General features: G+C 40.5%; 1 protein-coding gene across 8 annotated transcripts in view; it reads right to left on the bottom strand.

Moving 5' to 3' along the window:
• Window positions 1–925: 925 nt before the first annotated feature.
• LOC138588192 (mitogen-activated protein kinase kinase kinase kinase 3-like) overlaps window positions 926–12600 on the bottom strand; it is a 47738-nt gene continuing 36063 nt past the window's right edge. For 4 of the 8 annotated variants that reach the window (XM_069658118.1, XM_069658123.1, XM_069658122.1 and 1 more), the window contains 15 exons: window positions 10676–10782; window positions 10527–10568; window positions 10351–10435; window positions 10118–10197; window positions 9256–9316; window positions 8985–9102; window positions 8795–8853; window positions 8454–8557; window positions 8108–8279; window positions 7938–8006; window positions 7734–7826; window positions 7510–7580; window positions 6508–6563; window positions 6356–6409; window positions 926–5665 (listed from right to left, as the gene is read on the bottom strand). In XM_069658118.1, coding sequence (XP_069514219.1) covers window positions 5578–5665; window positions 6356–6409; window positions 6508–6563; window positions 7510–7580; window positions 7734–7826; window positions 7938–8006; window positions 8108–8279; window positions 8454–8557; window positions 8795–8853; window positions 8985–9102; window positions 9256–9316; window positions 10118–10197; window positions 10351–10435; window positions 10527–10568; window positions 10676–10782 — 1259 coding nt within the window. In that variant the 3' untranslated portion in view covers window positions 926–5577. The remainder of the gene's footprint in view (window positions 5666–6355; window positions 6410–6507; window positions 6564–7509; window positions 7581–7733; window positions 7827–7937; window positions 8007–8107; window positions 8280–8453; window positions 8558–8794; window positions 8854–8984; window positions 9103–9255; window positions 9317–10117; window positions 10198–10350; window positions 10436–10526; window positions 10569–10675; window positions 10783–12600) is intronic. The other 4 variants (XM_069658120.1, XM_069658124.1, XM_069658125.1 and 1 more) reach the window with 2 other exon arrangements.

The following is a 12600-nucleotide window of genomic DNA, read 5'->3' as shown; positions in this document are numbered from 1 at the left end:
GCAAACAACTCAATGCAACTCAACTTTATTTATAGAGCACTTTTTTTAAAATAACAGTTGGCCAAAGTGCTGTACACACATAAAAACACAAAACAGTTAAAACTATAGAAGAAAACAATAAAAGCCAGCATCTCAAACTGAGTTAAAAGCCAAAGAGAAAAAATGTGAGGATTTAAAAACAGGAAGTGAGTCGACCTGCCCAATGTGCAAGGGCAACTCATTCCAGAGTTTTGGGGCAGCAACTGAAAAGGCTCGGTCCCCTCTCGACTTCCTCTTCGTCTTTGGGATGACTAACAATGACTGATCTGCTGACCTGAGGGAGCGTACGGCCGAAGCAGGTCAGACAGATACTGAGGGGCAAGACCATGAAAACAAGAATCAACAGCCATGCTAGCGGTTCTGTTAGGCTGTAACACAGTACATTTCTTTGAGCTAATCATGTTTTGCAAAGTTGCATATTGATTACAACGTTCATACCATCTTTGTTTAGCATGTTAGCATGATAGCCCTAGCTATGTAGGACACATAGCGAAGCTCAATACAGCTTCTGACATGTATCAGGCTCCACCATACAGGAGCTTTGCTCATCGCTCAAATTAAATAATCTTCAAAGGTGAAAAAAATAAAATTCGTACAATTAAAGCCTTTATGGACAATTTAAGCTGAATTTTTTGGATTTACGTGCAGAAAAGCTTGGGTGCCACAGGTCTAGGGCACACTGTCACTATATCACATAATGTATATAATGTTTTATTGTAGGAAAAGAACAGGCGTTTCTAATAACTATAACAGCATTCTTCCAGCTTACCATAGTTCCACCACAACCCATTTTATTATTTACACTTGTGCTTTTCTTCACTTTGACGTCTTCCAAGTGTCTTCCATGAAAGAGGCCCATCAGAAATAACCACCTCAAGAAACCAAATGGTTGATATCCTTCTTTTTAATGTGTTAACCTGTCATCTCATAAATCTGTTACACTTCTGAACCAAAATATAGGCAATTATACAGTATGTAAAACAAACCCATTTTTATTTTACAATATATACATTTCATAACGTGTGCATTGCATTATGAAAACAAAAGACAAAGGTGATGTAATAGCGACAGAACAGAGGAGACTTATTTTGCATTGTTATATGTCGGTAGTAGACCTGGGCTAAACCAGCTTCTGCAAAGAACTCATTTGTGTTCACTTTAATCTGCATGAAGCACCACATAGATTTACAACATGTAGACCAGACAAAACAGGCAATCACAGGAAAAAAAGTCTTATTTTCTGTGACTGCCTCCATATATCTGGTGCCCACATCATCCTAAAACAACCCTATGATTTATATTTCACACTTGGCTTGACTCAGCAGTAGTTGAGATTAAAAAAACACAGACTTAACATTTTAAAACCCACAATGGCCATGTTGGCACCTGCATTAGAGGATGATAGATTGAGTTGAAGAAATTATCATTGAATCATTTAATTCTGCTTAAGGGACAGTTGCATAAAAATTTAAAGAAAGAAGACATTTTGGAAACAAAGAAAACCTTAAAATTTGAATTAATTTTGATAGAATCTCTCTTTAACTTTGTCCTCATGTGAAGTTGTTTTGGGAACTAGTTAAAGTCTTAACTTTTAGTCATTTACATACATCAAGTAAGACATTTTAACAAGTCTCAGAGAACATGTTTAACATGTGTTTAAGATTAACCTTAGAGGCTGAAGACAGCTGTCTTTTGAATCTAGGACAAACCACGAGGTAGACTATCTAAGCTTGGCCATTACAATTTCCAACAACATATTTTGGCATTATAATTAAAAACGTAAAATAAATGTTCTTTGACATCTAGAAGCCAGAAACATGTAAAACATTTTCCAAAATGAATAAAAACTGTTATCAGATTTAATCATGCGTCATATTCCAACCATTTGGGTGACAAGAAACCAATCATCGATTTAAGTCTAAATATGAAAAGTGATTTGGCTGATGTAAATGTGAGGCTATTGAGTATTATATGTTTTTGACACTGAAAGAACAAATCCATGGGAAAGTATTTGTGAAATAACTTGATTGTGTGAAAACAACTTTGTTGCAGCCTTAAAACTATGACACTGCTGTATTTAATATCGTTGGCTAGAAGCACAATTATTAGCAGGATTGTGGCTAAATCACTCATCTGGGGTCGTGACTCACTTAAAAGGCAATTCAAAAAAATACATTGTTTGCTTTTGCACATAAAAGCTTTTTAAGGTCTAAGGTTACTGGTTCGAATATATAACTTGTGATATTGTAACATTCCCACGAATTGCAGTTTTAAACAGTTCCCTTCCTGGTTTAAGCAAATGTGCCAGCTGTTGCTAGAAGAGTTCAACTAATTTGACATCTATCTCTTCTTTGGCTGATCTATGGCGATATTACAAGTCCATCAAACATTAGGGAATTTTCCACTTCAAACTTACTACATGGCAATTAAGTTTAGCATCTTAACGTCTTGCATGATTCATCTCTATTTTTGATTTCCAGGTGCAAAGCAACACTCTGTGGGAATCTTATGAAATAAAAGTGTGCACAGCGATAAAAAGAGACAATTTATATCCTCACAGTGGATTCAAGCTCTTTACACCTAACTAGACCATGCTTATCTGAGTTACTTCACAAGAGCGCAATAAAGCACCAGGAGCTGGAATCCAGCAGGAGGATCTTAGAAATAAAACCATGAGAACATTATGAAATAGTGTGTAGGGACATTGGTGTGACTCCTGTCGCTGAATGTTTGGAGGAGGGACATGCCGCCGTGTTGGAAGAAAAAAAAATAATTCTGCGTGTTGGAAGTAAATCAAATTCACCAAACAAAGGTTGGATGAGAGGTCAGCAGGAACATGAAGCTGTTACATTCATTCTTAAATTATCAGCCCACAACATGGCGACATGTTCCCTTTACAACCACCTCGAGTACATTCAGCGACACACCTGTACAGAGCTGAAATGTTGCTGTACACGTTCATTTACTAGATAGCTAGCCTTAACATGACACAAAACCTCATCAGTAATCACTTCTCTTTGAGTACATTAATGATTTTAGTTTAGTGTCCGTTATTGATCTGATGACGTCACTTAATGCTCCATGTGGAGAGCAGGTGATCAGCAGTTTACTCCTGTGTTGTATTGTTGTAATTGTTCATCTGTAGCTTTAGGCTAAAACTAGTCTGTCTATGAAGAAAATTAATCCATAACAAATGAACCCAAACATTTCAGCCCTGTAAGCGATGGAGTCTCTTTCAGGTTCAGCTAAACTAGTGTTCTCGTCCTCCTAAGCCACCTCTTGTGTCACAGCTTGTAAAGACTGGTAGTGTACTGTCACATGTAGACTCTCCTACACACCACAAAGTGCACATCTACATGCATGAAGTGATCAGTCATACAGATGTTGGCCTTTAAAAAAGTCACAGCAACGTAGGCTGAAGTTAAAATTTCGCCAAATTGGACAAAAAATAGAAAAACTTTCCTGCTTCACTTTTTGGCTAGCTTAGGTTCTGTTAGCGTCATTAGCTCGATGTTTTCACAAATTTTCTTTTCCCGAAACATTAAAAAAAGTTCTCTTTTTATTATCTAAGGTAGAGGGGTGGCTAATATTATACTAAATAGGTGTCTGTCATTATCACAACAAAGATAAAACAAGCTAACAACCTGTCTTGCTAGCATAGAACAACTGTGACCTATCAAAGACGCTGCAGACGCTAATGCTAACAAAACGATTGTTTAATGAAAATTTGACAATATGCGTATCTTAGTAGAACTGAACACACATATTTATCCAGAATCTTGTTTCAGCTCATGATAAACTTATGGGACAAGAAAATACATTTTGTTTTGCAGGCTAGTAGCACAGAAGCTAGCTAAGAATGGGAGTTGGGCCTTAAGTTCTTATTTTACTCTGTACACTAAATATGTTTCATCTGGCCTTGAGTGCTTGTGTCCTAGATTGAAAGGTCTTTACTAAACACTATTTTAAAGCAATTGTTAGCATTTATCTGATCCTCTTTTAATAACCACATAATTTAGGGTTTCTGCCACTATTTAATCAAATTGTTCCAGAGCATTCATTGTAGAATATGTGAAGCCATTTCAACAATTTTATGTAATTATCTGTTGCTGCTATTTTAATTTGGCCAAAGGACGAAACTGTCACTTGTTAAAGACCAGATCTGTACATGATGCACCTGTATGTGCATATTATAAGTCTACGCACACACACACATAACACACACACTGTGCATACACACAGGGTCATATATTATAATGACATCACATTTGTTTGTCAAATACCTTTTTCTCTGTGCAAATTTGTAACACCAGTGGTTCAATAAAAAAAAGAAAAAAAAAGTTTCTGATTAAAACAGCTTTTAAAAATTAAAAAGGATGATGTCAAAAAAAACTTAAATGAACAGAACTTGTAACGTCTGCCTTCCTGACGATTGTTGCTATGGCGCAGACGAGAAGGAGGTTATGATGGTGACTCATGCAAAATGAAAACGACCAATCGGTGCTGCTCGCTGTGTTCGCTCAGTCCAATCCTGAGCTCCGGATAGGTATTTGAGTAATATCACATTACTTAAGCTGTCCGCCTGAGGAGACCGCAGGGGGCTTCCTGACTCTTGTCACATGATCGCAGAACCAGGAAGTGAATTTACTGCCCCTGTCACTCCTCCTCGCCTGTCTGTCTCTCTGTCTGTCTCCACAGTTGTACAGAGCAACTATACACATGGCTATCTACATGACCAGTCTTTTTAGTGTTCGTCTCTGTCAAAAAAATACTACATTTATATTTACAACAATTAAATAGAGGTCAATTAAGCACTTGTGTGGTGTGGTGACGGGTATTGGAATTCAATGCTAGCAGAGGTGGCGAAGCTTTTTAGTCGGTTTTCTCTTTTTTTTTTATCCTTTTTTAAAAAAACAAACAAATAAAACAGGTGAGCCATCCTGGTTGTTAAAGTTACATCATGCCACAATAAATAAAGAAGGTGTAGTTTTAAAAAAAGGGAGAAAAGGGAAGAAGAAGAAGAAGAGGGAGACAAAGAGACGATGAAGGACAGAAAGGTTTTCTGTGCAAGATGGCTCTTCTGTGAAGCTTTAGCGCAGGTAGCAGTAGCAGTAGTAGTTGTAGTATGTGTAGAACAAGTAGTAGAAGTAGTGTTGAAGTCAGACTTCTGTGCTGGATGCAGTTTTTCCCAGTGTGCAGTGTGCAGGGGAGGGTATCAGGAAGGATTCTGGGTACAGACCAGCAGTTTTAAACCTCACTGTGTCAGAAAAGTGTCAACATCCCGCTGCTCTACTACAACACGCTTAGCTAGTACACATGTAACACTGTGGTTTATTTTAACGTCTGCAACTGGGAATCCACGTCTGCGCCCGCCAGTGGCCCATCTCCCAGTTACACGGCCCGACAGGAGGTGGGGTGGGTTAGCGGTAGGTTTGGGCTGAGCATGTCTCCCGGTTGCTCACTCATCCCTCGTTTGCATTAGTGGTAGGCTGTTTTAGAGAGTGTGTTTATGTGCATGTGTGTTTGTGTGTGTGCGTCTCAGTAGCTGTTTTCATGGCCTGCCAGGATGTAGAGGTTGCTGTGGGCTGTGGGGTTGTCTGTAGGCCGGCTCTCCAGCACCACCACCCTGCAAGACAAACACACACAGGAAAAACAAGCACACACAACATCCAGTTTAGTTTCAAGGGAAGATAACAAAACATCAATCAGTCTTTATTCGCCTTTAAATCCCAGACAGAAGAACAGCACAGCTTGCTTCAGCATGTTGTTAGTGTTTTGGCAAAAACAAATTTAACACTGAGGAAAATCTAGTGAGAAGACAAAGTAAAGACCCAGGATTTATTGTAGCAGCATGTACAAACAGCCAGCAAACCACACAGGATATGGTCCGATCCTGTAAAAGCCCTGTTATTAGGAAGAAGGCAGCAGAGGGAGATGACTTGCTTGGACACTTAGCACTTTAAAAAGTACACGCTGTTTACCCTGAGGAAGGTGAGAAAGCTGTTAATACTGTTTGAACAGGGACCCAAAGGCTCACACATTCACACATCATACCTCACAGGGAGTCAGCTGGTAAGTCATGACACAAAAGACAGCGAAAGTGGTTCAAACAATTAGCATGTTTTTACCAATTCATGACACAAAACTGCATTTTAATTGTGTTAACGTGCAGACAAGGTCATTTGGTGTCTAAGGAGTCATGACGAAGCAGTTGAAACCACCCAAAAAGTTTCCTCAGACACACACTCTCCCTCTCAGACAGTCTCGTGACATCCCAACAGATAGAGGCAGCGTTTTCAGCTGGCAGTGTGTATACCTGGGCAGAGTGAGGCCTCTGTCCTCGGCCTCTGGATCTCTGCAGTCGGCACGTCTTTAGTGATGAGACATCAGAGAGGATGTTAACAGAGACCTACGTGTGTGTGCGTGATTTATATGAAGTGAGGAGAGGGTGTGCGTGTGTTTTCTCACCTGTCTGATCCCAGTAGTCTAAAGATGCGTGTGCTGTCGGAGATCTCCTGTGTGATCTGATGAATACATTACACAGAGTCAAGGTCAGAGCTCGGCAGGAGAAACTAGTCCTAACTTCCTGATCTAGGGATGAATTTATATTTATTGCATCAGTGCCATTAATCCACTTATATTTTAGAAATTCAGCAACTACAACAATGGTGATAATAATGTATATTATAGTCTAAGATTACCGTAAAATCCGGAATATAAGCCACACCAAAATGTAAGACGCAGTCTGTTTTAGGGGTATCCCAGAGGGAAGAAGGTTTTCTATAGCTATTTATACAACTTGTATACAAGTTATTTCGACACAATTTCAATTTATTTTTATTAAAAACACACACTTTAGGGCGCTGGTTTAGCTCAGCGGTTAAATCAGCGTCCATATACAGAGGCTATAGTCCATGATGCGGAGGCCCAGGGTTCAACTCCCGCCCTGGGCCCTTTGACGCGTGTCGTCCCCACTCTCTCTTCCCCATTTCCGCCACTATGCACTGTCCTATCTCTACAATAAAGGCATAAAAAAAGCCAACAAAATAACCTAAAAAAACCCACACAATTTATAGCCTACCGTCTGCTTTCGCCATGTCGAGTTGTTGCTACTTTTGCGGTAGCGAGCAGCCTACGTTAACATTATTTGTTGTGATGGTGGCGGCTGCACTTGCGATCATGACGGCGCATGTTCGTGATGAAGTGTTAGCTAGCTTATAGCTCCATCGTGTGGGTAAAATACCGTAACACAATAAAATACCTCTGCATTTTATACTGGTAAATTGGTTGCACTGGTTTATAGGATGCAGCCCACTTTTTAGATTTAAAAAAATATTTAAAAAACCCCAAATTTTACGGTAAATAACAGTCTGCCGTGACGCTTAGAAGTGAACCTCATTACACGGTCCAAATGAACTCTTGCTGAATGAGCACAATCCCCCATGCAGAGATACTCGGTATCAGTCTCACCTCATTGGTCTTGAAACTCCGCCCCTGCATGCCATGCCTCCAGAAGGCCAGAACGCTGTCTTGAAGACAAACTGCAAAGAAACAGGGATGAAAAAATTATTACTTTGAATACAAATAAGCTTGTATGGTAGGAATTCACTAGAAGTTCCTTAAATAATGAGAAATAACATCCATTTCAGATGTGGCCTTAAGTTGTGCTGTCTCCAAATTAACGTTTTTTTTACCTGTGGATTCGATCTGGAAGTTAAAGGTGAGCTCGGCTGACAACTTCCTGCTGGATTTCAACCTTCCCTGGAGGTTCACTATCTTTATACACCCTGCAGAGAGAGAGAGGAAGCAGCTTAGTGTAAATCTGATGAGTCAAAAACCTCTGAGTTGTGACCTGGCTGAAGTTGCACAGTGCAAATGCACAGACGTTTGTTACTCACTGTCAAGGCAGACTAGAATAGTGTCTCTCTCTAGCTGGGTGACGTGGATCACACACGTCTGTGGTGTGTCTGCAGAGAGAAGGACGAGGGCAGAGCGTTATTTTTGCACACAGCAACATGAGAACAGGTGAAATGTTGATAGAGAAGAGAACGGGCCTCACAGTTCTCACCTGCTTCTGTGAACCAGGAGGAGGTAGAGTTGGGGTTGACGGTGCCGAACCGGACCACCTGGTTGAGTTCTGTGCCTTTACTGACCGCCACACAGATCAGAGGGTAGGTCTGCTCCGGGACCACCAACATCTCAAAGACCTCTAACGGACACGGCAAGGGGAAGTCGATATTCTGTGGAGGAGATGAAAAGATAGTAAGAGGATGGGTCAGTATGAGTCAGCGGTATATTCTGCTATAGAAACTTAAGAGCTAGTTGTGCTAACAGTGTAGCATTCTGTACTCTCCAAGTCAACAAAGTCACTCCCAGAAAGTCCAACAAAGTTTTGAAGCACAAAAAAAACTGACCTTGATGAGCATGAACTTCTGCATGGACTCCACCCACTCCAACAGCATGACACTAGACTGAAAGGCTCCACACAGGTACTTATGGCCGGTGTACGGGTTGCGAACTGCAGGGAAACGACACCAGCGATCAATAACTCTGTATCTTCTTAATATTCTTCTATTCTCTAAGCTTGGGCTTCATTTGTGTGCATGTAACTCTGCAATGTACTGTTATATTTCACATGTTTCTATGGGTTAATACACAGGTTAATATGAAAAGCAACACTGCACAACCTTTTCTAAGGTATTTATGTCAGTAACGCTAAACATGCAAGAGTTCAACACTGAACTTGAACACTCACCTACGCAACACTTTTGGCACCCTTTAGTGTCTGGAATTTTATTGGACACAGCAAACTTCCTGTTAACAGAAAAACAAACAACTCTGTGTCAGTCCAAAGATGGCTTTTTGTGTTCAGGTCAATATTGTGTCGCAGATGATGTTTATTATTTGCATGATTGATAATGTCGACTTCCTGGTTGTGGAGTTACCTGGGAATCATCTTATCAGGCAGCTTGTGTGTGGGAATGGCTACTGGTAACTTCTGTAACTGTCTGGCCTGTTCGAACAGGCCGCTCAGACTGTGAGAGTACAGCTGAGAGGCTTTCCCTGCAGTGACACAGAGAGGATAGAAGAGAAGGATAAGAGGAGACCAAAAGTGGAGAGTTAAAAAGTTGACTTTAGATACAGATTTTATAAGAAAAAACTTGTTCTATTGTCAACTTCCAAACATTTCCATCACGCAAACTTGTTATAGCTCACCAGATATGGAAAGAAGACAGTTGTTCATGACGTATAGCCAGGTACACCGCCGAGGAAAGAGCTGCAGACAGATACAAGGTGGAGAGACAACAAATGAGCAACATAATTTGCTTCAGTGATTTGCCACATTTTCAAAGGTTAAAGAATTTGACTTTTAAAACTGTGTTTTTCTTGAAAATTGAAATACAGGACTACCACTATAAAGCATCTTTTATTGGTGCATTTTTTTGTAAACAGTGTAAACCATAGACTGTATAAAAAGATGGATGACATGACAGCTCGCTAAAAGTGAAGCCAAAACATCTCTATCACCCCCTGGCTGCAGTATAGGTCACAAAGCCCACCTCCTCCATGTTAACAAATGGTACATGAGTCAAATTATAAAATAAAAATGCATGTTGAATGAATGTTTCATAAACATGGTTTCTGTCATTAAAGTTAGTTCTTATCCTGCTGATTTACGTCCGAGTGTTTTTCTGACAAGTGTACTTTTAATGAGATATTTGATGCTGTAAAAAGGATGATTGACAGCTCCTCCTGTGAACGTCTGCTTCAGACAAACTCAAGAAGCTGTTCTGCTGTTAAATATGCCAACGTGTGGGATCTTTGCTGTTTTTTTGGGGGGTAATTTAAGTGTGTTTTGGTTAGTCTACAGCAGCTCTGCCGGCAGATCTCTACTGCGCAGACTGTGACTCCAAATGTGCAAGATGGCAGCGCACGCCTCGGAGTATTTTGGCTTCAATTTTATAAGATGAGAGAAGAAGGAGACGCGTCTTCCATCTCTTTATATAGGTGTAAACCTAAATGTAAATTTCCTAAAATGTATCACTATAATCTTTAAATGCATGATTTCCAGTCTCACCTGTTCCATTGAGGTCTCATGCAGCTCGTTAAGGTTTAATGTGTAGATTCCCTCCTCAGCTCCAAATATTAAATACTGATCTGAAACACACAAACACAAACATTTTACCTTTGAAGAGCAAAGCAACAGCTCACATTAAGACAGGCTGGTAGATTCAGGATGAAGCTATGAAGATGCATCCATCACACTGTAGGCTTAATGTTTAAAACAGTATCTGGCTTCCTATTGGTTACCTCTGGTGTCGGGATTGATCCAGGAAGTGGCACAGTGGATCTTCAAAGGACAGCCGTTGAACACCTTGGAGAAGCAGGCACCCATCTGGGAACGGGAGGACGAGAATGAATGCAATGCAAGGGATTGACTTGACAGACCATTCTGCAGAGTATGATGCACAAATGTTTCCACTTACATGGACTTTGGGTGTTGGTGGGAGGCCATTACTGATTGGCTTCTAGGACAGGCAGATAAACACACACACATACACACACATACTGTCAGTAAACATCCACTTTATACAGTCGATATCTGGGTCTTTGCTTTAGAGAAAAGTCTGCTTACCGGAACGTCCTTCTTGTCTTTCCGTATAGGGACACTAGGGGGCATAGTGGACTGTCTTTCTGCAGGACTATCCCTCTCTCCACTGTGTGGAGAATTCAGCCCGTTACCTACAACGACAGAGACACAACTAAACGTGTGATGGAGAAACAAAAAGAGAGTGAGCATATGAGTGAGGGACAGAGAGAGAGAGAGTGTGTGTGTGTGTGTGTGTGTGTGTGTGAATATGCTGCGCTGTGAGTGAAAAGACTCCGCTGCAGAACACGCTGCAGGCACGTCGACTCTTTCCACTCACACAGACACTTTTTTAAACACATATTTGGTTTCAGTGAGTACAGTCTTATCTGCAGGACTAAAGACACAAAGAGTTAAACTTGAACAGTAACAAACAAACTACTGGGAGCAGAGAGGGAGGGAAGGAGGGAGCAGGCTAGCAGGAAGAATACAGAGGATCAAATATAGCCATGAGCGAATGGGAGGTGTTAATGCACCACATACAACCTGCCTGACAGATAATGGCCAGAATCGGTCTTTGTGACTGCTGGGTTTGTCTAATCCAACACCCTAAAAAAATCATTAACTCTTACTGTCCTGCTCTGATTAAAAAAAGAATTTGCAGCAGCTCGCCTTTAGGACACTTCCTGTAATGATTGGGAGAACAACACTCAGACAGCTCAACCACGGCCTGTTGAGGGCTTAAAGGATCATTCTTGTATGTATTTTTTTTTTACATATTTAATGTTATTGAAGATTTTTTGTGTAACGAGAATCAACCAAATTCTCCAATGATTTGCCTAATTTGTGGGCTTAAACTCCCAACTGCACTGTTAACATCTCCAAATACATAGGTGCAATCAATCTGGGGAGCAAACAGCTTAACAAAACCTTTAACTATTTAGTGTATAAATAACATGGGAACTATAATGTATATTTTCCAGCTTTGTGGCTTTTATAAAAACTAAACTTTTTCTTTAGTGGATGTAATGAAATTATAAGACTGATATATCTTGCAATATTATGGGGATTATGAGGATACATGGACGTAAAGCTCTGGAAAATAATTAAGAGATAACTCCAAATGTTCCTTAAATCATCATCTCTCTCGTCATGTCACGGCCAGCCCAATCCAGATCTGAACCCAATTAAAAACCTCCTGAAACAAAAGGAAGATGGACGGCCACAAGCCATCGAACAAAGTCGAGCTGCTTGAATTTTTGCGCCAAGAGTGGCCTAACGTCACCCAGCAGCAATGTGACAGACTGGTGGAGAGCACGACAAGATGCATGAGAGCTGTAATTGATTCGTGAACTCTTCCTCAGTTAAAACATTAGTATTCTGTTGTTTAAACTTGTTTTCTTTGCATTATTCGAGCTCTGAAAAACATCTTTTTTGCAACTTTTTGTTTTCTTAACCAGGTGTCATTTTCTGCAAATAAAAGACCTCAATGAGAACATTTGATTTGGAAGTGTACGGGAGATGTTCATTTCACACAAACACGAGCAGTGGTCTCTTAATTTCAGAGCTGTATGTGTGTACCAGCATTCAAACTGACTGAGAGGTGAGCTTCATTCCTAACTTGCGTTCTATCATATCACATGTTTAGTCACTCTCCTGTGTTGTTCTGATCAGCCAGGACAATGTTTTCTCCTCTTCCTTCTTCCTCCTAGGAAGCGAGGGGGGGTTGGTAGCAGACAGCTAGTTTTTGATTGATTGGGTTAATCAACCAATCAGAGTTCACAAACGAATGACAAACACTTATATTGACCAGGAGCTGATGGACAGGAGGAGCTACAAACAAAAAAATGTCAAAGCGCTGTTATTAACGCACTCATGGAACAAAGAAATCAGACTACGAGGGCTGACTAATGGGAGGTCGGAGGGGACGACAGGGTCTGTGGACACTACCAATCTATCAAGTTCGCTGCTCT

The sequence above is a fragment of the Semicossyphus pulcher genome, unplaced genomic scaffold (genome assembly GCF_022749685.1).
Source record: "Semicossyphus pulcher isolate SPU_LCO1_2020_fin unplaced genomic scaffold, fSemPul1.0.p SCAF_12, whole genome shotgun sequence".
In the NCBI taxonomy this organism is placed as follows: domain Eukaryota; kingdom Metazoa; phylum Chordata; class Actinopteri; order Labriformes; family Labridae; genus Semicossyphus; species Semicossyphus pulcher.
The sequence above is the reverse complement of the archived record's forward strand: the minus strand, read 5'-3'. Positions and strand labels throughout refer to the sequence as shown.